Source organism: Gopherus evgoodei, chromosome 2, assembly GCF_007399415.2.
Source record: "Gopherus evgoodei ecotype Sinaloan lineage chromosome 2, rGopEvg1_v1.p, whole genome shotgun sequence".
Taxonomy (NCBI): Eukaryota; Metazoa; Chordata; order Testudines; family Testudinidae; genus Gopherus; species Gopherus evgoodei.
Genome location: NC_044323.1, coordinates 19386200 through 19414199, shown reverse-complemented (window position 1 = coordinate 19414199; position 28000 = coordinate 19386200). Strand labels below are relative to the sequence as shown.

Genomic DNA, 28000 nt, shown 5'->3' with positions numbered 1-28000 from the left:
ACTTGTGTAGCAAAACTTGAATCATCACACAAAACAAGAAGTGCACCTAGTAGCCAGGAAGAGAAGCGTGTTGCAGGAATTCATTCTGAAGTCAGCTAAAAATAAAGGTTGATAGAAATAAAATGCTCTGGGGCAGTTAAAGCAAGATTAACTATAGAAGCCTCGTGTCATAACCATGTCTCCATTGATTCTGCTTCTACTCTGTCTTCAGTGATGGGGAGTAAGGATCAGGAAACCAAGAGGACATTGATCTCAATGTTTGCTTGTCATTCACTCACTTCAAACCACTGTAAAGTCAGACTGGTACTGCACATACACTGGGTGTTTTTGCCAGAGTAGGTATATTGGTTTAAAAATTCCAAGTGCTGACAAGCCTACAGGTAAGATAGTTTTAGATAAAAGTGACTCAGGATCCTCTTTCAGTTTTACAAGTTCTGATTATATTTTCTTTAATTATGAAAATCTCTTCCCTGTTTCTCTGCAAGACTCCTCCTCACCCTACACACAAGGAGAAACTGACTAAACAAAGAAATGGTCTAGAAATGTTGTCTAATAGAAAAACTGAAATGTCTTTAATGTATCTATTTGTTATTTGCTACAGAAGTTTAGCTGCTAGTGTGTGATTTTCAAATGGATGGTGTCCCTTTAAGAGGGTGACTAGCAAAAGGGGTTTACCGCAAAACCAGCAATCCATGAAAATATTTGTCCTAAGATCTTTTCAGAACATTTTTCTTATACAGAAGTGGAAGTAGCAGCATTAGTTAAATTCTTAAGTCAAACACTAATGTTAGTGACGTGTATCAAAGATTACACTGTTCTTTAAGCAGGTGTGTTTAGTGTACAGATTTTTTTATGCATAGTTGTATCCATAATGTTATACTCCATTATGATGGTCATTTGTAGGAAAGCACATTTGCAAAGCACTAAAAAAAGTAAAGCAAGCAGTTGCCCCTCAGGCTTAATTACTTATGGAAACTCTAATTTTAACAAGATTCTGGAGTATTGCCTGTAAAGATTCACCCCTGGGGATCTCTATAATGGAAAAAAAAACCTATGCAGGCAATTAACTCAGAACCAGTTCCAAGCAAGGTTTTTTGTTTAAGAAGGTTGTTTTTTGACAGATAGGATCCAAATTTGATGCGTGTGAACAGAATTGGATGAAGCTAGACAGATATTCAGGCCTAACAGGCAGAGCCAAGCAATGCCTATGTATCCCCTGATTTATGGGGTTGCAAATTAAAGAATGCCAAGATTCTCCATTAACTCCATCCAAGTTTCTTTCATGAGGATAGCCTCAAAAGCTTAATCTGATCATTGGGTAGAAAGAAACAAACAGATAGCTATAACTAGATTTGTCCAGCCATTCATAGTGACACTCGATAGTCAAAGACTTTTGAAATGCACCAAGTAAGTTCTAACCCAACACTTTGGAGAATCTTCAGCAATTTTTGGTTAAGACAAAGCAAAATGGAAAGCAAAGAATATATCTCCTAAAAAGGGAATTTGGAAGTATCTTGGAAACAGCAAGTGTTTCATTTGTGGGAAATCTTTCTGCTCTACAATCCTATGGTCATAGTTTTATATGTTTATTGTGGCTTACAGTTAAATTGATAAAAACTTTAGCTGAGATGCTGGACAGCAAGACCAGTTCTCGTGCCAAAGGGTCAAAAAGGGCACCTGCAATAAAGCTAAACAATTCTTGAGTCTTGTTTGATAATACTGAGACATCAAGGAAAGTGCTGTTAGTGAACTTGCAGATTAACTCCTTCAGGTTGGCACAGGGCCAGATCTCCATTCCATAGGCCTAAAATGACTTGATATTTTAGCTCAGATTGAATAGTCTTTAGTCATAATTTACAGAAACTCCTCAAAGAAAGCATCTGCAATTGAGCATTGCAAACCCTTTTTGCTTCTCCTTCGTTTCTCAGCCAGCCATCTCCAGCTTAAGCCGAAAAAAAAGATTCTCATCCATTTTGGTTGCCCATGGCATTCATCACTATTTTTGCACCACTGAACTGTTCTGCATGTGCCAATACACTAGTCAAAAGCTCAATCTGGAGATACAAAGAAGGGGTAGGATTTTTCAGATTTGAGTGTTGTAAATAGATAAGTTACCATAATATACATACCAGGAAGGCAGTTTTCTCTGCATGTATGCCTTGAGCACAAGTCATACAGGAACAAGTGGGGTTTAGGAACCAAAGCGTTAATTCCCTCAGTTTCCTTCTTTTGTGAAAAGATATTTAATTCTTTCAACTGTTATGACCAATGCAAAACAATTTTTACCCATCATTTTCTCTGGCGTGACTACAGAAGAACTGATACTTGCACTCTGGCAGCAAATGCCCCATCAGGATGAGGCATATTTTACCCTGACTCCTCCCAGGGTGATATCTGATAATGCTGCAATGTGTTAAGTTATACTGTCTATCCTAGACTACACATCTAGCCAGGCTATGCACAACTGGTGGAGAATGTGCTGCCAGGCCACAGAAAAGCAGGTAAGAACAAAATGTATTTGTCTATGGAATGGCTGCACTATTACAGGTTGTGTGTTTGAGCAGCATTCAAGGGACTGCACAATTCCTTTCTACCCACCCCTAGCTACCCCACCATCCACACTTGCATCATGTCTTATCAGACTGCAAACTGTGGGGGAAGGACTGTTGTAGACTTGGGATTTAACTCAACCCTACACTAAACTAGTTTTGACTAGCCTTGTGTTGAAGCTCAGGGATCTCACCACTAAAATTAAGAAAAATGCTCTGCTGCTCTTAAGGCACCCTCACCTCAGGAATGCCCCTAACAGGAGTTATAACACCAAGGGCTGTAAAGTAGACACCTATGTGCTGGGAAGTTTAAGGAGGATACAAAAAGACACAACAAACAATACAATAGATAAGATAAGCTCTGACAAGCGAATTTATGCTGACCATCTGCACAAACAAAAAAGATCATAAATAAGTAACAATTTGAGCACGAGAGATAAAACGTAAAAAAGATTTGAGCAGGGAGGAGGAAACATAGGTGCCAGTACATGATTGGTTAAATTTTGTTATTTAGAGGGTATTGAATAATGTGATAGGTTTAGTAAATTTGAAGGAGGTTGTTCTTCATTTACATTGTATAGATAAAACTACGTTCTTTGGGAACCATCTCCACACTGCAGTTCAACATCAAGCTGCTGGAATTCTGTCCCCTCTGCATGTCACAGTCATGCAGAGGCACTGCTGCCCAGATGAGTGGATCCTTACTGTATATTGGGAGTAGTGAGCATAAACAGATTTGATTGGCATATATATTCTGTGCATGTTGCTAATAAATAAATGTTTAGAGCACAGCTGTGTAAGGCTCTTTCACTGGGAAAAGATCCTGCAGACCTGCAGATTGTTGAGCCTCATGGGAAAGGTCAGGTACTTAAACTGACCAGGTTTTCCCCTGAGCCCTGTGGGTAAAGGTGCTTTACAACCCAAGCCCTCAGTAAGGAAAGGGTGGGAATACCGGATCATGATCAGAGACTGGGAACTACTAAAATAAAAATATTGCTAGTATGTAGGCTGAAGTGAAGAAAGGATTGAGAAGTAAAGAGTGAACATTTTACCAAGGACAGTAGATTCACCATCACTGGCAATTTAAATCAAGTAGAGATTCCCCCCCCCACACACACACTTCCCCCCATCCCAAAAAAAGATACTCTAGAATTCAGGAAGTCTTATGGCCTTTGTTATGCATGTCAGACTAGATCATTACAGTGGTCCTTCTGGCTTTAAAAACTATGAACGGAGTGACAGAGAAACTAGGGGAATGGAGAGAGAAGAAAAGTCCCTAGACAGGACTAAAGAAGGAACAAGACGATTGTGCACATAGGGAAAGATGATCTCTCAACCTGGGGGGGGGGGGAATAGGCTATTTATTAATTCCCTGGATGGCTCCTGGAATAAGGTTCTTGAGCAGAGAGAAGAAAGCGAACATGGGGCAACATCCTCCCCTTCAGGGTTCTCTCTCTGCATGTTTGTGGGAACACTGTCCTCCACTGGGAGCCCTGAAGCATGATGAGCACACGCCTATTTTGATCCTGCTTCTGCAGTCAACTGGCAGCTGAAGCAGCCTTATGGGGAAGTAGTCTGGGCCTACTATAAAAGGATGGCAAGAGGTTGGCAGTCTGGTCTTTCTCCTTCTCTTGCCTTACACTATCCTGAGATTTCCCTGAGGTTCCATATCATTTCTTTGGTCTAGGTCAGACACCAAACAAAAAGGTGACTAGACAAAGCAGCCACATCTCTTAGGTTAAGAGAAAAGAACACACCGGAGAGTTGGCAGGTTGGAGAAGCAGTAGGAAACTGGGAACAATTTCTTCATTTGAATTGGTCAACCATATGCCTGAATGACAGGTGAAAGTGACAGTGGCAGCCACGTGGTGAAATTATATTAAAATAAACATGGAGCAAAAAAAGCACAAATTATGCAGACAGGATTTTGAAGAATGGATTTCTATTTTTAGGCATCTGAAGAAGTGGCCTGATTTTTAAAGATGCTGAGCAACCGCAGCTCCTATTGAATTCCTGTGTCAATCTAGATATTGAAATGTAGAAGTGTTGTTACTTACACACAGAGAACCACCACATCATACAACAGGTTGTGTGCCGATATATTATAGTGGACTTTCTAAACCCTCTTATTCAAACAAATATAGTCAGAATTAATATGCAATAGGAATTTATGCTTGAAATAAATTTTGCACAATTTCTCGATTGGTCCTATTTCTGGATGAAACTTCATTCATACACAAAAAAAGTCAATTATTGTCAGTCTGGAAACCAGGCTCTGAGGAGTAAGAAGACTGATTTAGTATTGACAGACCTCTAGAAAGATCTAAAAAGGCTACTTCAGAATCCCTCTTAATTGCAGAAACACATGCCAGGGATTTAAGTATACTGACAAATGTGGAACACATCTAGTTTACATGATCCATAACTAAAAGTTGTCCTCTAGCTCATTTTAGCACAAGTTACAGAAAAAGGTGTACTAGATTCACGTAGTCAATGTTCTGACCTTAAAGCAGATTCAAAACAATATGCATAGAGAAAACTGACAATACCGGGTATCTTGCATATACCTGTTACTCTTTGCCACATCCTGGAGTCTGTACTCCAAAAGAAGAAAACTAAACTGAGAACGTTTAGTAGTTTTCCCCCTATTTAAGTTTACAGAGAATTAGGTGAGAATCTGGGCACTAACATCCGGGTGACGTTCCTGAAAGAAAGCCTTGATCAAAACAGACATTGTAAAGACTGGTTCTATAATTGCTGTTAACCATAATCTAAACATTTTAACAATCTTGTGTTAACATATTTTCACAACCAGAGCAGGTGCAAATTCTTACAGCACATACAGCTGTAATTTTATGTATACACCTACCCCAGTTCTACCATACCAAAGTCATCGTTAATGAATGTCTCCCTGGGCTTATCTTCTACCCAGAAATGTTAAATACTGTATAATTATTGCAGACCCAAAAATACACACTGAATGAAATTCTCTATGCAGACACACTTATGCACTGGGTAAATTAAAGACTACAGCCCTAGAACAAAGTAGTGTTGATAACTGAAACGTCTATCTCAATCTAAAAAAGTTGAGTTTATTTTAGTCTCTTTGAAATTATGAGACTAGCCAGAATCAAGATAATTAATGTAAAACTGAGGAGGCTATGCCCCACATTGTGTGGGTGTTATATATCCTACATAGAAACTGTATGTCAAATCCCTTAAAATTGGCTGTTTGCCATTAACAGGCCCATACTTGACACTTAAGACAGTAGCAATTTAGGGAATTTTCTTACACACCTAGAAAAAACTAGCAATTAATTTAGAGTCAGATGCTAATCACTTAACAGTTAAAGTTGGCTATTTACTTACATAGCTGACAAATGCAAGGCAAAACAATACTTCTTCTGAAATGGCCTTTTATAGTAGGAAAATTTTGTCCAGAGGAGGAAAAAAACACAATACACTGAACATTTGAGCACCCAGCCACAGTGATTTAGTGTAATAAAATATTACCACCATCGATGTAATATTATGTGCTTTGTCCCAGGAAAGTTTATATATGTGGAGACAGAGCAACTCTTCGAGTAGCAAGCAGAGTGCAATCAATTTTTTTTTTTTTAAATGGGAAGGTTTAAATGCACATCCTCTCATTTAAATATAATCACACTTCCATCCGATTTTTTAAATTTATTGTAATCAACATCTAAGATTACTGTAATCTAGAAAACATTTAGTGCATTTCACAACACTTTACACAACAGTGGAAGAAAATGAGACTAAGCAAAGAGACATACTTGCAAAAGGAAGGAAATTTAGACAACAAAATGTGATGATAAAGACCACAAATTATGTTAAGGGGATTCAGGGACAAACAGCACCTAAGAACTTTTACGCCCTACTAAAAGGTTGACTGTACGTCATTATATCCTTTTGATTAATACTTTCAAGATGGCTCAAAGTCAATAAGAAACTCAAACCTGCTACTCTAAACATGCAGAGCTTTGGAAATGTGATCTTAAATAGTCACGTACAGCACTGAATACAGACAGCATTTAAGTAACATTTCAAAAACCTAGGAGTGAGTCTAACATCTTAACAGAAGCTTAGCTATCTTTAGCTCTCCAATTCTAAATCTAGTTCAAGCCCCACTACCTATCATTTTCTAGATGAACTGTTGCTTCTTATGCAATCAAAGACTGATAGAATATAAATCAGTCACTGTATACTACAGCTGTGCCGAGGATGAAAATTTTTGCCAAGAATTTGGGGATTTCAAGATTTGTTTTCATTCCCATTTGAAATTTCTAAGATCACCATGAAAGAAAACTAAAAAAAAATTTCAGATTGACCAAAATATTTCATTTCAACAAAGTCTATATTCAGCATATTATATAATACAACATTTTTAAAAATATCAAAGAAAAATAGTTTCAAAATTAAGTCAAATTGTTTCATTCCAAAAACGCAAAAAAGGGACATTGACATGTCCCCCCCCCCCCCCCCCCCGAGACAAAATTTCTGTGAAAGATTTCTCAAAGTGTTTCAGTATGGACAGAACTGCATTTTCTGACAAAAAATATTTCTGTTGAAGTTGTACTGACCATCTAACATGCATTTCAAAAAACCTACAATAAAAATGACCAACTGCCCTTAAAAAGCTGGATCAGCAGTTCTGAATCATTGAGCAGCGTATGCACATTTTGTACTGATAAAAATTATTGAACTCTAAAAACTTAACACAGTTAAATAATGCAATTGGTATAGTGTATTCTCTTTCCTGCAATGTAGACACACTTATACTTGCATAACTGCTTCCATACACGGGAGTTACACTACTTTTAACTATAACAGTACAGTTAAGCAGTACAACTTGTGTTAAAACAAGGCCTTATGAACAAATGTAAAGATCTGATTAAAGAAGTGTGGATAATATACTAAGTATGAGGAAATTTATGGTAAACTCCAATGTAGAAAGGCTGTATTAGTGGTCTCGTGTTCCCTGGGTTTTAAAGGTAGTATTTGTCCCAAAAAAGTTGAGGAGCTTGCACAGAAATTTCTTCAGATTGTATTGCAAAATCCCTGTGGTTTCAAAGGTTTATGGTTAAACACTTTCTGGAAGAAAAAAAAATTAAATATTTACTTTGGTAGTTCTTAGGTCTTGTCTACTCACAAGCTTGTACTGGTTTAGCTAAATCAATGTGTTTTTAAAAACAAGCCTTTAAAGTAGCACAAAACCCTGTGGTAAAATAGATAGGATCAGAGGCTAAAATATGGGAAGAATAAGTTAAAAATACTTAGATAAGTTGGATGTCTTCAAGTCACCAGGGCCTGATGAAATACATTCTAGAATACTCAAGGAGCTGACTGAGCCATTAGCAATTATTTTTTGAAAAGTCATGGAAGACGGGAGAGATTTCAGAAGACTGGAAAAGGGCAAATATAGTGCCAGTCTATAAAAAGGGAACTCAGGACAACCCCAGGAATTACAGACCAGTCAGCTTAACTGCTGTACCTGGAAAGATAATAGAGCAAATAATTAAGCAATCAATTTGCAAAAATCTAGATGATGATAAGGTGATAAGTAACAGTCAGCATGGATTTGTCCAGAACAAATCTTGTCAAACCAACCTGATAGCTTTCCTTGACAAGGTAACAAGCCTTGTGGATAAAGGGGAAGCAGTAGACGTGGTATATCTTGACTTTAGTAAAGCGTTTGAAACTGTCTCGTATGCCCTTCTAAAACAAAATGAGGGAAATGAAACCTAGCTGGAGCTACTATAACGTGAGTGCATAACTGGTTGGGAAACCATTCCATGAGAGTAGTCATCAGTGGTTCAGAGTCATGCTGGAAGGGCATAATGAGTGGGGTCCCACAGGGATCAGTTCTGGGTCCAGTTCTGTTCAATATCTTCATCAATTATTTAGATAACAGCAGAGAGAGAGAGTACACTTGAAGTTTGTGGACAATACCAACCTGGGAGGGGTTGCAAGTGCTTTGGAGGATAGGATTAAAACTCAAAATGGAGCTGGACAAACTGGAGAAATGGTCTGAAGTAAATAGGATGAAATTCAATAAGGACAAATGCAAAGTACTCCACTTAGGAGTAGGAAGGAATAATCAGTTGCTCACATACAAAATGGGAAATGACTGCCTAGGAATGAATACTGTGGAAAGAGATCTGGGAGTCATAGTGTACCACAAGTTAAATATGTGTAACACTGCTGCAAAAAGAGGTGATCATTCTGGGATGTATTAGCAGGAGTGTTGTAAGCAGGATACAAGAAGTAATTCTTCCACTCTACTCTACGCTGATTAGGCCTCAACTGGAGTATTGTGTCCAGTTCTGGGTGCCACATTTCAGGAAGGATGGGGACAAACTGGAGAAAGTCCAGAGAAGAGCAACAAAAATGATTAAAGGTCTAAAAAAATGACCTATGAGGGAAAGTTGACAAAATTGGGTTTGTTTAGTCTGGAAAAAAGATGACTAAACAAAAGGGGACATGATAACAGTATTCAAGTACATAAAATATTGTTACAAGGAGGAGGAAGTAAAATTGTTCTTAACCACTGAGGATAGGACAAGAAACAATGGGCTTAAATTGCAGCAAGGGAGGTTTAGGTTGGACATCAGGAAAAGCTTCTTGTCAGGATGGCTAAGCACTGGAATAAACTGCTTAGGGAGGTTGTTGAATCCCCATCATTGGAGATTTTTAAAAGCAGGTTAGCCAAAAACTTGTCAAGGATGATCTAGATAATAATTAGTCTTGCCATGAGTGCAGGGAACAGGACAAAATGACCTCTCGAGGTCCCTTCCAGTCCTATGATTCTAGGATAAAAACCAAAACTAAGTGTCTACACAGATGAGTGTCATGTAGACAAATCCTGACCCCCCCCTCCCCCCCCCGAAAAAGTTATATTTCTGTAATCTTAGACATAAAATCCTACCAAAGGGTAATTAAAACAATTTGGGACAGGCTATTTGTTTAATTATAACAGCACAAAATTTAAGATAAGCTTTCAAAGCTTTACTAGAGCAAACTGTAAGACGTACACACAATAAGGCAGTATCCAAATTTTAAAAAAATAAATCGTGCAACCTGCCAGTCATGATCCTTTTTCTACCACAAAGGTGCCACATGGCAAGAGATCTCTTCATCTCAGGAGTAGTAATGTGATCTTTTCACCCTCTGTAGCTTCAAGGTGCTTCACTGAAGGGCTGAGATATGAAGAATACAAGGGTACCAGGTTCTATGCAAACTCCTTGCAACTGCCTTCAAGGTCCTAGATATACCTCTGGTCCCTTTTTATCATCATCATTTACAGTTTTCTCCACTTCAGCAATACCAATAACCTCAATATTCTGTTTGTTCACTGACAAGAAATGGTTGCTTACCTTACAATAAGCGTGGTTCAAGAGGTGTTGTCCACAGATTCTGCTTTTGGTGCACATGTGCCTCATGCATGCAAGATCAATTTTTTCCCCCGTTGAGGTTGCATTTGTACTCTAGAGGGCCTCTCACCTCTCCCCCCCCATTTTAGGGCGGAGACGGAGGAGTCATCCCAATCATCCCTCAATTTCTTCTCACTTACACTTACTCCATAGTAGCAAAAAAAGCAGGGGAGGCCATGGAGTGCATGTGGACAACACGACTGAAACAAAATCGGTTACCATAAAGTAGGTAGCAATTCTGTTTTGAGAAATTGTCCACATGGATTCCTCTTGGTGACTAACAAACAGTTATGTTTGCTTGGGTTCTAGGAATTATACTTAAAACAGTGACTTCAGGGTGGCCCTGCCAGAACAGGCATCTGATCTGGAAGTCTCTACCAAAGAAGAGTGTAAGAGTGTCAAGTGTGTGGACCAAGCTCCATGGAACTGCCTTACAAATTTTACAATTAGGGACTTTAACTCAGACAACCTCTGCTGCCTCTCTGAAAATGGAATGACTAGCTAGGTGGATCTAACTTGGGTTAACTCATAACATGTTCTTATACATTTGAAAACACATTCTGATAATCTGTAATATTGCCTGACCCTTTGCTGATAGGTTACGGCAATGACCCATAAACAAATCTAGTGTCCTCCCTTGAACCACTGTATTTTCTCTACAAAACCATCTACTATGGGGGAGGGATAGCTCAGTGGTTTGAGCATTGGCCTACTAAACCCAGGGTTCTGAGTTCAATCCTTGAGGGGGCCATTTAGGGAACTGGGGTAAAAATCTGTCTGGGGATTGGTCCTGCTTTGAGCGAGGGGTTGGACTAGATGACCTCTTGAGGTCCCTTCCAACCCTGATAGTCTATGAACAGGTTAAGTGAGTTCCTGATTTGGACCTGTTAAAAGAAAGATAGTACAAGAACTGCCAAACAATTTGAAGTTTAAATTCCCCTGGGGTTGAATGAGGCCTGGGGAAGAAAACTGGAAAATAAGTTGGGTCCCTATAGACCACAAACAACTTCAGGAAGAAAATTTAGACAAAGCTGTAGTATAATCTTCATCTAAGAAAACACTATATAGGGGGACCCATCCCTGAGTGCCTCACTCTTCCTTACCCTTTAAGCTAATGTAATGACTTCAAAGGCATCCTTCACTGAGAGATGGTATAAGAAACAGGTTGCTAAGGGCTCAGTAGGGAAGTTCTACTTAAAGCCCCAAGAAGAGGGGGTTTCCAAGCTAGGGGAAAACAGATAAGGCACTTACAGAATCTAGTTAATGGGGAAAAAATAGTGGGGCCCTGACAGGAAAGTGATGTGCAGATATTGGTGCTAGATGGACCCTTATGAATAGAAAGTGAAAATTGTTTCAAGTCTAGTAAATAGCCAGTATCACTTAATTGAATGCTGTAAAGGGAAAAAGAAGGTGCTGAGATGCCAATCTGTAAAGCTAAATAAAGTTTCTCTAGGTCAGCCTCAACTAGCCTTTTTTGCTCTGGAGAAAAATATTCTGAACTTGAGCTGAACTGCTTCTCTCTATGGCCATCAGCAAACCAGCACGCAGGTGTAAGATCTGGCTATCACTCTCAGACACTGTCAGGCAAACTAATCAGTACTGTGTTGAACCACCAGATCCAAACACCTAAACTGCCTAGCCTATGCCAGGGCTACCATTATCATTAATCCAGCATCTTGCCTCAGTTTCCTCAGGACCCTTGTCATGAGGACTGGGGATAGGGAAGGCATACATTAGTCCCAGTGTCCAGGGATGAGAAAAGCATGAGAAACAGCCCTGATTGGAACCCACTTTGCAGAAAAACATGACATTTCTTGTTCTGGTCTGTGGCAATCTCCACTTGCAAAAGTGGTTCTATAACACTGGGTCCTCAGTCAGCATCTGGGGGTTGCCTGGGAACTGTGTGGTGAAGTGATCTGCTAATGGGTTCTGAACACCTGTAAGAAGTGGGGCCAGCAGTGTGATCCAGTGACAGATACAGCTAGCCCAGAGCCAAACGGCCTCCTGACAGAGCAGAGATGACCTAGCTCCTTGTCTACTGACATAATGCAAAGCTGCCGTGTTGACTGTCAACACCTGACCTAAGGGCACCTCTTCAAATGCTCCAAGATGCAGAGAATTAGCTTCCTGCTTCAACAGTATCTCATGCGAGGTCCCTGAAGAGACAGGAACTGTATGCAATACCAGTTACTGACAATCTCTTGGCCCCACTTGTCCACAGCAATTTTAGCCCAGGTAACCTCCCCCGCCCCCCCAAAAAAGCCATAGCTACACATGTTAAATAGAGTAGAGATACTCCAAATGTACTATGCCAGGCTCTGAACTGTGGTAAGAAGCCTATCAAGGTGAGTCATACCTAAGAAAAAGGTGGTGGTGGTGGGGGGGGGGTTATCTGCATTGGACCTTTGCTTCTCCCTCAGTGGCTCCAATTCCCTCTGTGAGTTGTAAAAGTATGAAGGCGAGGAATGTTGACTGAAGGAGGTTTGTAGTCTGATGTGCTTCCTCCTTTGGTCTGGTACATGTAAGACCAGAGAATGAAAAATGGCTCTCAAGACCTCTCACAAGTGGAGGGCCTCACCTGTATTTGAACTGATCATTAAGTCCTCAAATCCTTCCTCGTGGTCTGTATTTCCCTTAGTATTCCCCATGACTGGAGCCAGGAGGATCTTCACACCTCCACTGTGGCGGCCCTGGTGCATGAGGCTGTATCAAATGTATCCCAAGCAGCCAGCAAGGAATCCCCAGCTATAAGATGCCCTTCCAGCATGATGGATTTTAATTCTTCCATGCTCCTGCATGAGTCGTTCCATAAATGAACGTGTTCCAGAGGAGAGAGAGTCATTTTGCCAGAAGCACCTGAAAGCTAGCAATGTTCCTCTGGCAGAGTAGACTTTCCTGCGAAATATTAGTAGTTTTATTTATTAAAATGTTGTTCTTGTATTTTAATTCTAATTTCCACCCAAATGCACTTCAATACAAATCCTCATCTTAAAAAAAGAAAAATCTAGTAAATAAGTATTCACTATTTTCACAATTAAAAAAAAGATGAAAATTAAGAATCTCAAGAAGTGTAAGCCTATATAACTAAATGTATATTAATCACACTCTGTGAACCAGAAAGATTATGCTAAATTTAGTGTAAAGACAATAAATGGTGGCAAAATACCATATTCTAATGATTATATCAGCCAGTGAGACTCAACCTCTTTAGGAAAACAAACGAAGTACAAATGTAAAAACAAGACTAAAACCAGTTTTTTAAATTCAGGTTTCCTGCTACCTGACTTAAATCAGTTTTAAATCATGATCTAAATCACTCATTTAAAAACCAATCCACCCTGCTGCAAAGCCACTATTCTCATTTAAATCCCACATGAAACCCACCTTTCCCCTTCAACATCCATAACTAAAGGGGTGTCTACACTTAAAAGGCTGCAGCGATGCAGCTGCTGTGCTTCAGCCCGGTCTACACTGCATCCTTAGGTCAACATCCTAGCTGTGAATGTGTCACGACTGAGGCCTGGTCTACGCTAAGGAAGTAAGTCAATCTAAGTTACACTAGTTAAATTACGGAAGTTACATAACTTAGTCGAAGTTGTCTAGATAGACTTCCAGTACTGTCTACACCACACTATGCCGGTGGCAGACGCTCGCCCATCGACTTATGTCTTCACCAGACCCACTAAAAATCGATGCTTGCTGCATCGATTGCAGCAGTACCAATTTAGCACGTAGTGAAGAAGAGCCCTCAAATCTGACTCCTGCCAACAAGTGCCCCGCTATACCGACTTATTAACACAACCTTCCTGAATGGCATGAAGTCAAAGCCAATGCAGTGAGGTCAACAGTGAGACTGTAGACACTGCATTACTGGCCTCCATGTGCTGTCCTAATGCCCCACACTGACTGCTCTGGTCACTGTTGTGCACTCTGCTGTCCAGAGGTCAGGCAGACAGGAATCTGCCATTCCCTTTAAAGCTCCACGAATTTCTGAAATTTCTTTTCCCAGTTGGCAAGCACACCACACATAGCAGGTCTCTATTGTTGAGTGTAACTGCCCAGCTGACCAGACTGGCTACATGCTGCAGACATGCTCCTGCTGGGACGACAGAGGAGATATTGGATCTCCTAGGCCTGAGGGGAGAAGAGGCTGTACAAGGACAGCACCAATCCAGCTATAGAAAATTGGACATCTATGGGCAGATTGCATGGGGGATGCTGAAGGGCTACAGAGGGATCAGCAGTAGTGTTGCATGAAAGCCATGGAGCTACAGCAGGTTAGCAGAAGGCCAGAGAAGCCAACAATTGATCTGCCAGAGACTTGCGAAGGGGAATCCAGCTATGCAGTGAGCCAGGCTGTGTTTTTGACTCCACTGCAGTCCCGCCAGTCCCAACAGACGATCATGACTGAGCCTGACGTAGGAAAAGGAGCCTCTGGTAAGTATGTAGTTTGCTTTGAAATTATAGGGATGGAACTCCCAAAGTGCAGCTCATCTGTTGATTTACTCTCTCTTGTGCTAGAAGCAGTAGCGGAACCATTAAGAGGTAGAGTTTCTAGCTACATTTCATTCCTCTCTAGAGCTAGGCAGAGGGAGCCACGTGGAGCAGTTTATGTCCACTGGGATGTTCCACAGAGGTCTCAAAAAACTTTCATGGAGGTACTCTGCAATTCTCTGCCGAAGGTTCCTGTGGAGAGTGGCCTTTTCTTTTGCCACGGCAGGACACTTTCCCACACCAATCAGTAACTACTTCAGCAGGCACTATTGCAGTATACAGGCTAGCAGCATATGGGCACAGGTGTCACTGGGATGCCAACAGCAGCTTGTGTTACCCTCTGGAATGAGATATCAGCTAAAATCATCACCGCTTGTGGAAAACTGTGCCAGTATTCAGTTTCCACAGTGAAATCGCCACTTGCTTCTCAACTGTCAGTGCAACTCATTTTGTTGTCCTTTAGCTGGTGCAAGTTCAGCACACCGATGCAGAAATGTGGCCTTGTGCATCCAAAAGTTCTGCAGGTATTGCCTGTCATCTCAAACCTGCATGACAATGTGATCCCACCAGTCTGTGCTTGTTTCTTGGGCCCAGAAGCAGTGTTCTACCATCTCTAGCTTCTCCATGAATACCACCACCACCCTTGAACTGTTTCTATGTACCATAGCAATCTAACCTCCAGTGAATCATCATGTTACCCACAGCTCCTCTTGCAGTTCTGCAAATACTGCAAGACGGCGTGCCCTGTGCTTGCAATGCTCATGACAATAGTGTAGAGCTGTGCGGGCTCCATGCTTCTGTCAGATATAGCAGACAGCAAGAAGGGACACAGGTTTGTACAGATTTTGAAAAGGTGCAAAATACTGTGAGGCCTTGGCTACACTCACACTTCACAGCGCTGCAACTGGGGTGTGAAAAAAACACCCCCGAGCGCTGCAAGATACAGCGCTGTAAAGCGTCAGTGTAATCAGGGCAGCAGCGCTGGGAGCGCGGCTCCCAGCGCTGCACGCTACACCCGTAAGGGATGTGGTTTACATGCAGCGCTGGGAGACCTCTCTCCCAGCGCTGCCGCTCTGACTACACTCACACTTCAAAGCGCTGCCGCGGCAGCGCTCTCGGGGCTGCGCTTTGAAATTCCAAATGTAGCCATACCCTGTGATAAGATAAAATTATAGGATGGAGAACACTGTCAACCCCATGCTCCCAGTCACCCCTACATGACTCATGTTGGCCCCATCAGGCATTGCAAAATTTTTCCAAAACACTTTGCACTGGACAGTAGTAATTTGCAGTCAGATACCTATCCACAGTGCACTGCACATCGATACAAGCACTCCTGATGAGGACACGCACCACCAGCAAGGAGCAAAAAGTGTGCACATGCACAAGCAACGTACTAACTGCAATGGCTATGCTGATATAACTTAGGTAGACATAACTCTGTAGTCAAGACACTAGCTATGCTGAAAGGAGGGCTTCTCACATTGGCATTGGTAATCCACCTCTCTGGGTAAAAGGGAGAAGTCCTCCTGTCAGTGCTGTCTATGCTGGAAGTTCGACGCAGTTATACTGACCTCTCAGGGGTGTGATTTTCCACATCCCTGAGTGACAAAGTTATACTGACAAATTGCTGGCGTAGACCAAGCCTAAATCTTCTATTTAGCTTCATCCATTTTGTTCATCCTTTGCATGAGCTGTCTCTCCCCACTCCCACCCACCAGCCTTTGCCTTTTTAGACTGGTACTCAGGAAAGGGACAGTCTCTTCCTCTCGAGTGAGAAAACCAGTAGCACATTTTGAGCACTACTGCACTCTATGGGCTTGTCTACATCAGAAAGTTGCAGCGCTGGTGAGGGAGTTACAGCGCTGCAACTTTGAGAGTGTCCACATCTGCAGGGCATCACCAGCGCTGCAACTCCCTGTTTGCAGCGCTGGCCGTACTCCCGTTTTGTCTCGGGTGTAGAGGATCCAGCGCTGGTGATCCAGCGCTGGTAATGCAATGTAGACACTCACCAGCGCTTTTCTTGACCTCCGTGGAAGGAGGAAGCCTCTGGTAATCAAGCTGGTTTCCTTTCCCGGTTTGCTCTCTCGGTCCCGGAGCCAGCCAGCAAACCGCGGGGAAGGAGACCTGCTTGCTCGGGGTTCCGGGACCGAGAGAGCAAACCGGGAACGCCGCGGTTTGCTCTCTCGGTCCCGGAGCCAGCCAGCAAACCGCGGGGAAGGAGACCTGCTTGCTCGGGGTTCCGGGACCGAGAGAGCAAACCGGGAACGCCGCGGTTTGCTCTCTCGGTCCCGGAGCCAGCCAGCAAACCGCGGGGAAGGAGACCTGCTTGCTCGGGGTTCCGGGACCGAGAGAGCAAACCGGGAAAGGAAACCAGCTTCGCCGCGGTTTGCTCTCTCGGTCCCGGAACCCGAGCAAGCAGGTCTCCTTCCCCGCGGTTTGCTGGCTGGCTCCGGGACCGAGAGAGCAAACCGCGGCGTTCCCGGTTTGCTCTCTCGGTCCCGGAACCCCGAGCAAGCAGGTCTCCTTCCCCGCGGTTTGCTGGCTGGCTCCGGGACCGAGAGAGCAAACCGCGGCGTTCCCGGTTTGCTCTCTCGGTCCCGGAACCCCGAGCAAGCAGGTCTCCTTCCCCGCGGTTTGCTGGCTGGCTCCGGGACCGAGAGAGCAAACCGCGGCGTTCCCGGTTTGCTCTCTCGGTCCCGGAACCCCGAGCAAGCAGGTCTCCTTCCCTGCGGTTTGCTGGCTGGCTCCGGGACCGAGAGAGCAAACCGCGGCGAAGCTGGTTTCCTTTCCCGGTTTGCTCTCTCGGTCCCGGAACCCCCCTTGAAGCCGCCCAACAGCGCTGCAGTGTGGCCACATCTAACACCACTTGCAGCGCTGGTTGCTGTAAGTGTGGCCACTCTGCAGCGCTGGCCCTATACAGCTGTACTAATACAGCTGTAACAACCAGCGCTGCAAAATTTTAGATGTAGACATGGCCCAAGGGAGGGTTTACACTACAGGGGCATGGGGGGGGAAGAAGGGGGAAATCAGTCTAAGCTACACAACTTCAGCTACGTGAACAACAAAGCTGAAGTCGACGTACTTAAATCTACTTTCTTCGGTGTCTTCACAGCGGTGTGTCAACGGGAGACACTCCCGTCGAATCCCCTTGCTTGTCTCATTGAGATGGAGTACTGGAGTCAACGCTAGAGCGATCGGCAGTTGATTTATCATGTCTATACTAGACACGATGATCGACCCCCACTGGATCGATTGCTGCCAGTTGATCCAGCTGGTAGTGTAGACAAGCCCTAAATAGAATAAAAATAGCATGGGAGAGAAAAGGCAGGAATATTCCCTTTGGATAGTTGAGACAGATAACGGAGCAAAGCATCACTGTAAAAAGGTGCCAAACTCAAACTCAACAGAAGTGCATTGAGGCAATTTGACCTTTCATTCCATTTTTCTATAGAAAGTAGAGTTTTACTAAATCCAAGATCAGAACAAAATAGTAAATCCCATAGTAGTTAGAAGCTCGAAGATATAAATTTATCCTACGTGGACAACCTCACATAATACATGCACATTGTACAATAGACCAAAGTCTAAGATCTTTCTGGGTTTTAGCGGTAAAGCAACACAAGTCCTTATTTGCAAGTAATCTTTAAAAGAAACCCATTTTCTAAGTCTTAATATCTATTTCAAGGGAACTGAATGAGGGGGTGAAAACCTTTTACTTGTAGTCACTTCAAACCCAGGGATAAAAAGGAAGCCATCTGAATCTAGTTAGTAGCATGGGAAGTAAGTTTTTGGTCACAATTCAGTTCCAAAGTAAACAAGTCTTGGACAGAACAAGCAGATTCAACTGTCTTTTCCCTTAAAAAAAGATAAAATCTTGAAGTCAGAGTTGCAGCTTGCTGGCAGGATAATACCTATTGTGCATCCATACTGGGGAAAATCCTTGGTGGGTTTTTTATTAATTATTATTAAAGAAACAGTGCTAAGCATTGATGCTAGAGGTGGATCTTCCCAAGTACTCAAATTGGGTAATTATTCTTCCATTTAAGTGGAAGTTTTACTACCAAACTTCAATGAAAGCATAGCTAGGCTAGTGCCAGAATGCTTTTGAAAATCCCATATTTTCTTAAAATAAACCTTAACTACAAGTGTAATACAACGCTGGTATAACCATTTTACTTTGATTACAGTCTTGAAAGTGGGCATTATGTCCATGTTAATGATGAAAAAACTGAGGCAGAGAAGTGAGTCCACTCACTGACAACAAACAGGACACAGGCAGATCTAGATACTCCAGTCTCCAAACCTCCTCGACCAAAGCTGCTTCCTACAGACAATACCACACACAGAAGTACAACTATACACAAACACAACACTAAGCAGCATCACTTTCACATAAAACCCACTGCGCTTAGCCAGGCAGACATAGACAACAGGAAAGTTGAATACGAGCATGAATGCAGACAAGAATGTGTCAAACTATTACTGCCCTTTTTGATGGAATTAAGAAGTTGAAGTTTCATATCAATAGCTTTGCAAACAGTGACAATTTACTGTTACTGTAGGACACTACAAACTGCAGCAGAGACAAGTTTTTCTGAAACATGCTAGACATCAGTCCCATGGTAAAATGACATTTCATCTACTGACTAGACATAAAAACTTAATTCAGAGTTATAAAACTGTAGCCCACACACCAAGCTATACAACATGCGTGTAGAGTTTTGTCATTTTACCATATAGCTCAGTGTGGTTTAGCTTCCTTATGGATTACAAATTAAAACTGAATGCTGCAGTAAACACATTTCAAACATGAAGATTAACAAATAGTATGTTGCCACTTAAATACATTCAGTCAAAACCATTAGTTTATAAAGCATTGTGACTGTCCTAGTGAAAGGATTGAAAACTGGATAATCCAACCCTCTCCCCCACATACCATAGAGTACAACATACAGTACTTAAAATTACTGCCCTGTAAAGAATTATCCAGGTTTTGCACAGAAGGGGCTGAGATGTTTCACCAAGTAAAAGCATTAGAATACTATTGGTAACTGAAAACTAAGTCCAGACCACAGAAAGATAGTAGTTCTAGAAACCACCTCTACTTTTTCTAAATCTGAAGGAAGCTTTATCTTGGCATATGTCCCACCCTGCTTTTTCAAATGTCCAATATTTAGCATTTTATTCTCCATCTGCACAAGATCTCTTACTTTTAGGCTAATAGCTTTAAGAGGACAAGTTTCCATTTAGTCCCATTTTACTCTACATATTTGATAAAGCACTGTACCGACATTTGCTGGAACTGAAAAAGTTTACCAGTTACTATTTATTTTTCTAGAGGCCATGCAGAAGGGAAAGCTAATGAGTCTTTAAATTTGGTGCCCAAAGTAACCCTTTACTCCTAAGGAGCAGGTCTTGCATGCAAAGAATGTATTAGTAAGAAAAGGTGATGCAAAGTTCTTAAATGCAACCTAATAAAAGCCGGTTTTCAACAGAGCAGAAAATAATCATGCATTTCTGTATTACAACAGTGGGAATTTTAATACAGTTAGGCTACCAGAGACATAGGGTTTCAGGCACAGAAGCCTAACTCACACCCTTGTGTTGCAAGTGCACAATGGATCTATAAGGGGGAAGAGGGGGTGGCAGTCAGGATTTGATTTTTATATCCAGAATGAACAGCAAGTGACAATTAAGAGTGAGCAGCAAGTATGAATTTATTCTGAAATATCATTATTTCATCACTCTGATTGCTGAAACTATATGGAGCCTTAAAGTCTTTACACCACTGTATGCGAAAGAGGGACTGCAGTCAAGTAATAGAGCTGGGACCAAATCAAAATAGTTATTTGGTTCCAGGGTCAACTCCCTCAGATGCCAGTGCGTATTTTTTTTTTTTTTTTAATACTGCACAGGTCTTTTACTGATTGACTAGAGTGAGTGGACCAACTGGCCAGCTTTTTGTTTTTGGCCTGTTTTCTCTGTTGCCATATTTCAAAACTGCATGGGGCCTACCACTGAAAAATATCAACCATGCAAATCTGAAGGCAGAGAAAGCACCATCCAGACTGGATCTTCAGTGAAGTCACCATGTTACGCTCTCATTATGCAATTTACAACACAGCTTATGCCAAACAGCTAAAGGAAGAGGTTGAAAAGCCACATGTATTTCATAGGTAGGCGTTGTAACAGATTGAAGACATGCCAGTAGAAGGGGGAGTGCATTGTGGCTAACATTTTCAGACCTAATGACAAATGTATTTCAAACCATTTTAACTTCTTGTTTCCCTGTTTAGTCATCTTCTGGGCAACAAGTGGTGTGCATGAGAGAGGAAAATTGATAACGAAAAAATGTAGAGTAGCTAGATTAAGTTTTGAGCTTCTATTACAAGGACCTTGGCATATACTTTAAAAAGGTACATACCTTCTGATCTCCCAACCTTAAGGTATAACTTCTATATTTTATTCCTTCTTCTACCATCTTTAAATTGTTTGACTATAAAAGTTGAACAGGAGAAACATTTAAAATTTTATAACCTCAGTGTTTTACCTCACTGCAGTCACCAGCAATTAACACAATTTGTTAGGTTATTTGTTCTTGGTTTAAATTGGATCAGTTATCCTGAAGAATATACTTTGCCAATTTTTTACATCCACCTCCTGAACTTTAATTCTTAGACATTCATTAGTGCACCATCACAGACAGTATTCTCTAGAAAGGATTAACTGATCACCTCAAAGTGTATGGTTTGAAGTCTTACATAACGTTTGTGGATGTTAAACTAGCCTAGACAATTCACTGTAGGTCAGATGTTCAGAGCTAGCTGCATGCATAAAACTGCACATGCATCACTGATATATAAATACCCAGTGCACAAGACACCTGATGGAGCATAAATCTCTACTGTATAAAGCAGGCATACAGGGGCCTTGCAAACAATTGCTTTTGCCTGGCTTTGAAAAATCTGACCATGTTATATTATCACTCCCCATTCCACTGATGTAAGTAGGCACTTTTCTCCATTTTAATGTTGGTTAGTGAGTAAACCAATGGTACTCGAGTCTATGCAGCTGAAGACACCACATTAATAGCAGAGTTTTACAGTTACTTCCTTGACTACTCAGGTTTGAAGATGCTGACATTTATGAATCACAATTACTCTTCCTTTAACGTTTACGCCAGAACATTTAAAAAAAACCTGCTAATTTAGATATTCTGGGTTTGCTTTTCATTGACTGACAGACATCAATAATTTTGTGGAAGTCCATCAACAGATGGGCATGTTGCCCCATATATGAAGAAAAGGACTTTTAATGCAGTGTTTTCAGAGATATCGTATACTCATGTTAAACATCTTAGTTATAAGACAAAAATGGTTTGGAAAGAAAACTACAAGCCATGTTTTCAGTCACATTGAAGAAAACATCTGCAAAGAGCAGCGCCTCAGCCTGAAGCCTGAAGGAAGCAGGTGTTGAAAAGCAAAATATGGTTCCCCACTTGCCCAAATCACACAGACACAAGGCGGCTACAAATGCCATCCATGAAAGAATGCACCACAAACATCAGCATTTATTCATTTGAATTTTTTAGCAATTGACAAAAGACCCAGCTCACCAGCTTTACTTTGTTGTTTTCCTAAGCTTAAACATTACATATTTAAACATTGTCAGAACTTACTAAGTTGTCAGCATTCATGCACAACTAGAAAACATCCTTAATTTATTTAAACCAGAAATGCATTACCAGTAACGTATTAACATCTTTCACTACTAAATATTAAAAAAAAAAAGTTGAAATTAATGAAAAGTTCATCCTTGAAATGTTAACTTCACAGCAGACAAACTACTAGTTGGCTCACATTTCAAACAAAGTGGGAAAAGCAAGATTCATGCTAGTGGTTAGTGTACATATTGCCCTAGCACTACTGAAGGATCACGGCTCACCTTGGATCATGTTTAATAAAAAGCAAAGTGCATACAAAAATTTACAACAATTTAAGGACAAAAAATGGTCCTACTGATGTGGTCCCAACAATTAACTCAAAAGTCTATGACAAATACCATGAGCTCCGATGAGCTGTTTATAAATACTTTAAGTACAGATATTGAAAGAGTTCGTTTGAAATCTTCAAAAAAAATGTTCCTGTTACTCCTCAAATGATGCTTGTTATAGCTTAAAATTTCTGTTAACACGTGCGTTGAATTACTTGTTATCCAAGCGTAGCAGCTGCTCCTTACCATTTACTGTTAATGACTTTAACTGGCCATCTTCTTCAACTTCCACTCTCTCTTGTCCGTTCTCAACAATTCTGTAGGACAAAAATCCATTTAATCATAGTTTTAAAGCATGTTCAATATGATTAAAGAACACCACACGTAGATATTTAGGTAATGAAATACAGTGTCAAGTCTAGGGTCAAAGCTTGGCTGATGCAACTGCAGTAAGTGATCATATTTAACAGCGGGGAAGCCACAACAATTAGCATCTTCTCTCCCAACCCACTGAAAAGCCTTTCCGTAAGGGACTAACTCCCAGTCCTCCAGCATATTACACTGAAGTGTTGTAGACAGCATTGAAACAGTTACTGCAGCTGGCACTACATTCTACATAATCACAGTTCTCCTCTTAGGTTGAAGTTTATTCCATCTCTCCCCTTTGCTTCCCACCCTCCCATTCAAAAAGCATCATATGCAATTTAGTTTTGCGTTTCAGCTAAAGTAGTAGTTAGGAACTGTGGCAGTTAAGGTTCTGACAGCTGTGTTCAACATATTGTGTTTTATGATGTATATTTTCCCCACAATATTATACGGATATGTTTTACTAGTTAAGCAGGATGAAACACTATACAGAACATGTGCAACAGCACCAAAATAGAGCTACACAGCATGTGCTTAACATGGCCAAGTTAAGGTTCAAAAGCAGGATTAACTTTTGCCCCCCTTGTTACATGTTTAATGTGTAATTTTGGGTTTGCAAAGCAGTCCATTTTATTCTCTTGGTCACTGAATTATAATTGTTTGTTCAAAACACAAGTGTAGGCCATATTTAGGGCTAGTTTGAATTAAGTACTATCCATAAGTAACCTGTGTTTAGGATACAGAAACATGTAGCAGCTTTTCACTTCATAAATCAATTAATAGTATTCTATTTTGATCATCAGACAGGGCAGGATTTACTCAAAGAATCAGACAATAGTAGTTGTGGTTAGGAGAAAATGTGATGAACAGGCAGATGTTATATGTTCTCTCCAAGAAGACTGCCTGCTCTCTCAATGTGGATTGATCAAGGGTTGCTTGGCCTTTTTTTTAAAAAAAAATTATATAACTACACCCAAATTTTAGAGGAAATATAGTAATGGCCAGGAACTCTACCATCTTGTGAACTGTGACCAAGGAAGGTTGTCTTCTTTCAAAAGGATATCACCCCTTTTCTCAGACTGCTAGTTATGTTGAGCATGGTATATCTATGTTCTATATGTTGCAATAGCTTTGGGGAGCAATTAATTCTATTTTTAACCAGACTTAAAGAGATCTTGTCCATCTTACACCTTAACATTTGTAACAAGTTTGTGGCCTGGGAAGTTCTAAGTATGTTTTGTTACATATGGAGAGTATCACTTGGTAAACCACCATGTCAGCTAACAGTATTTTGCTCCTGGACTGAAACAACTGTCTTCCTATAAGCAGTTAACCACACTTGTTTGCTCTGTGGATAGAATCTCCTAATTATGTCTCCTAATTATAAAGTAATTAATTTGGCCTGTTCTTCCCAAGTCTATGCAACAGGCCATCAAATGATGCACTGCCCTGTCTTCTGAGCTACTAATGCCCTCATGATATGCTATGAAACAGCTGTCCAGATTTTCCCAGAACCCACTGATACAATGGTGTGACCAAATGAAGTAATTGTGATGACAGAAAAGCTACTGTGTGGACACAAACTGTACCGTGTTACTTTTAACTGATTGACATGACTGTGCTTTTAACTGGTTACAAAAGCCATGGGTAAAGATGTAATGTTGATTACAGGCATGGAGACAGCCTCCCTGTCAACAGCAGAGACTTTCTACTTAATAGTCCAGATATGTCAGTTCCTCCCGGCTGACAGAAGGTCCTTTATTCCAGGGATTCTCAATCTTTCTTTCTGAGCCCCCACACGCACCATGCTACAAAAACCTCCATAGCCCATCTGCGCCACAATAACTGTTTTTCAGCATATAAAAGCCAGGGCCAGCATTAGGATGTAGCAAGCAGGGCACCTGCCTGGGGTCCTGCACCAGGGGGAACTGAGAACCTAAGTTGCTCAGGCTGTGGCTTCAGCCCTGGGTAGTGGGGTTGGGTGCTCTGGGCTGCAGTCCTGTGCAGGAGGACTTCAACTTTCTGCACTGGGCCCTGGTGAGTCTAACACTGGCCATGCTTGGTGGACACCCCCTGAAACCTGCTCATGGTCAAGGGCCCAGGACCCCAGGTTGAGAACCACTGCTCTATTCAAGTTCTTTCACGCTGGGTTTATCAGGGCTTGATTTTGCTAACTTGCAAGGCATGATGCAAAGCATGATGACCCAGGCCTTGGCTAAGCATCGTTTTAAATGCAAACTGCAGCTAAATGACTGAGGCTGCAGTTTCTGTGTCACGGTATTTGTCCAGTTGACACTGGATAAATACCAAAACGTTGGGGATTTTTGGCACTGTCATTAATTCACTTTAGAACAAACCTCTTGACAAATGTTTGTAATTAAGGGACACTTCTCCAGTTCACTTATATAGTAGGACCTTGTATTTTTGCTAGTTTAGAGATGGCATAATTCAAACAGAAACCTAGAGATCTCACTCCATTTCTTAAAGATTTAGTACATGGTATGAGGTTTCAGCCCAATGAGCTCTACTAATAAGTACTAAGAACATTTCAGTTTGACAACTGTCAATTACATTTGTAATGCATATCCTTAATTTATTGCATGTTATTGTGTCACTAATTCATATTTGCAGACGGTTTCCCAAGGACTGGTGTAAAATCGTGAGGAGAGGTTCTGATGCGTATCGTGCTTGAACGCTCACCCACCAGTAGTGAGCAATACATTTTTCCTGATAGAGAACTTTAACTCCTGCTATTAGCTTACCTGACAGATCAGACAAGACTATTTGCACTTCAAATCCATACCATCAGTAGGGACACAGAAAAGATCACTTTCACTAATGTTGCTTGGGAAAACCTATTGGGCGGGAGGGTCAACTCTCAAAACAGAGTTTGAGGAAAGTTGGAGCATAGCACAGACCACCTGTTATGCTTCTCATACTACTTACAACCAGAAGGCTAGGTTGGAGCAGAACAGTGGCCTCTCAATCCCCAATCAATTGCTCCATGGGTGAGGGGAAGGCAAGAGCGTACTTCTTTTCTCTTCCAGCAGTCTAGTGAGGAGGGCTTCAGTATTCAGACACTTACTAGCTAGAAGCCAATACTAAAAGATGCATCACCCCTGAGCAACTTCCAATGATAGCAGCATTTTGGGAATCCCCATATCCACTCCCTGCCCAACAGCTGACAGGTGGCTGAGCTTCTCAGAAGAAGGTATACCCAAGAACAAAAAGATCATATCTTCAAGATATAAAGGAGAAATTAAAGAATTCACGTTGTAACATGGCTTACAGCCATCAGGCATGCAAGATACTTAGCTTTGCCAAACAAGGCCTCAGGACTAAAAGGACAGACCTGACAAAGCAACTAACCAGTAAGTGAACTAGATCAAAATTTGTCACAAGATAGCAATGACCCTACATGACAAGATACCACACGATAGCAGTTTAGTAGCAATGGAACATATATATTGTAATGGACTGGTGAAAGCTGGTTATAATATTTTTTGGATTTTACAGCCAGCCACAAGTTATGGTGACTGAGTAATGTAAATATTAATGGAATAATATGGTACGTTAACAAGTTGTTCCATTTTTCATAGGCTACTCCAAAAGGTAGCGGGAGGTGGAAGTTCAAATAAGGAAAAGAGGTGAAAACCTTCATAAATATACATAAACCCGTGGGCATCAGCATAACACATTATAAGAGCTGTATCCCAATCTACGTCCTTAGGAGATGCCAGGATGACACCCACTGGTGACAATGACAATGAAGATTAGTATACTGACTGACACCATGGGGATCCCCTGCAGAAGATGTTAGCTTAACACATTACACTCACTATCTGCTGTTGTATTTCAGTGTTTGTGGGATCATCTATATGTTCGGTATATTTGCTAATAAAAGGTACTTGTGATCAACTTCAATTTTTTGTCCTGTACTCCTTGGGTCTCTCATTCTAACAACATTGGTAATCTTCCTGATGCTGCAGCTGTTCAAGAAACTGAACCCTTAACTACTGTGAAAGAAAAGAAGTTAATCAATATATCAATCCGTCAATTAGGCTACACAGGGTACTGCTGTTAAGGGTTTTCCCCACTTTTGAATAAACTCTTGGCTACAGGGCATTAGGTACTTTTTGCCCAACCCCTGCATGCTTACACATGCTGTAGCAAGAAGCCATCCTGTAATGGTAGGGAAAGAAAAGAGAATTGAATGGGTCTATCATTACAGGTCATACAACTGGATATCTAAGTTATTGGAAACCAAAACAGTAAGAGTAAAGAAAGTTATCAGAAAAATATTGACTAATTCTATTACAACAGCTTACATGGTACCAAGTATCAGAGGTGTAGCCATGTTAGTCTGTATCCACAAAAACAACAAGGAGTGAAAAAGTGATTTTTACACCCACGAAAGCTTATGCCCAAATAAATCTATTAGTCTTTAAGGTGCCACCAGACTCCTCGTTTTTATTACAACAACATTTATTTTTTTACATCACTTACCTCTTCGTAGTAATTTTTCTGCCATTAACTATTTTAGTAGATGTTGATACTGATTTGAAGCTACCCATCCCACTGCCACCGAATGATGTAGAGGAGAATGAAGTAAGGCCCCCGTGCCCCAATGAACCAAACGGAGTAAAACCTGGGGGGAAGACATGGTAGCTATTTCATTAAAGCACTGTAAACAATTTCATCACAAACCCTTTAATAACTGTTTTACTTTAGGATGGTCTGCTGGACCATCAAATTTTGGTCTACTAATTCTGGCTCTCCAATTTCAAATACCAAGTTCCTCAATTTCAGAGTTGCTGGGTAACTGCTACTCTCACTGACTTCAAGTGGAGCGGCGAAAACTAGGCCTTTAGCATTCAACTAGGCTCCAATAATTGAGAGCACTTGGAATCCATAATTTCATTTAAAGGCACACACTACTGTAGCCCCTTTTGGAGGCCTCAAAAACACTGAACACATCATCTGGTAAGGCAAGCAACACTGATATAGAAACTGACGTACTGAGAGGTTAAGACTTGTCCAGTCTAATGGCGTCAGTAAAAGATCAAGAAGCAGAACAGATCCAATTTCCTTCTAACAGGGCTTACTCCCTTTTCATGAGATTTTTGCTATAACAAATACTCTACA

General features: G+C 41.2%; 1 protein-coding gene across 2 annotated transcripts in view; it reads right to left on the bottom strand.

The window, feature by feature from the left end:
- DNAJB6 (DnaJ heat shock protein family (Hsp40) member B6) overlaps nt 1-28000 on the bottom strand; it is a 98690-nt gene that overhangs the window by 28097 nt on the left and 42593 nt on the right. For both annotated transcript variants that reach the window (XM_030550105.1, XM_030550106.1), the window contains exons 7-8: nt 27362-27503; nt 22736-22806 (exon numbers count right to left, since the gene is read on the bottom strand). In XM_030550105.1, the coding sequence (XP_030405965.1) occupies nt 22736-22806; nt 27362-27503 (213 nt within the window). The remainder of the gene's footprint in view (nt 1-22735; nt 22807-27361; nt 27504-28000) is intronic.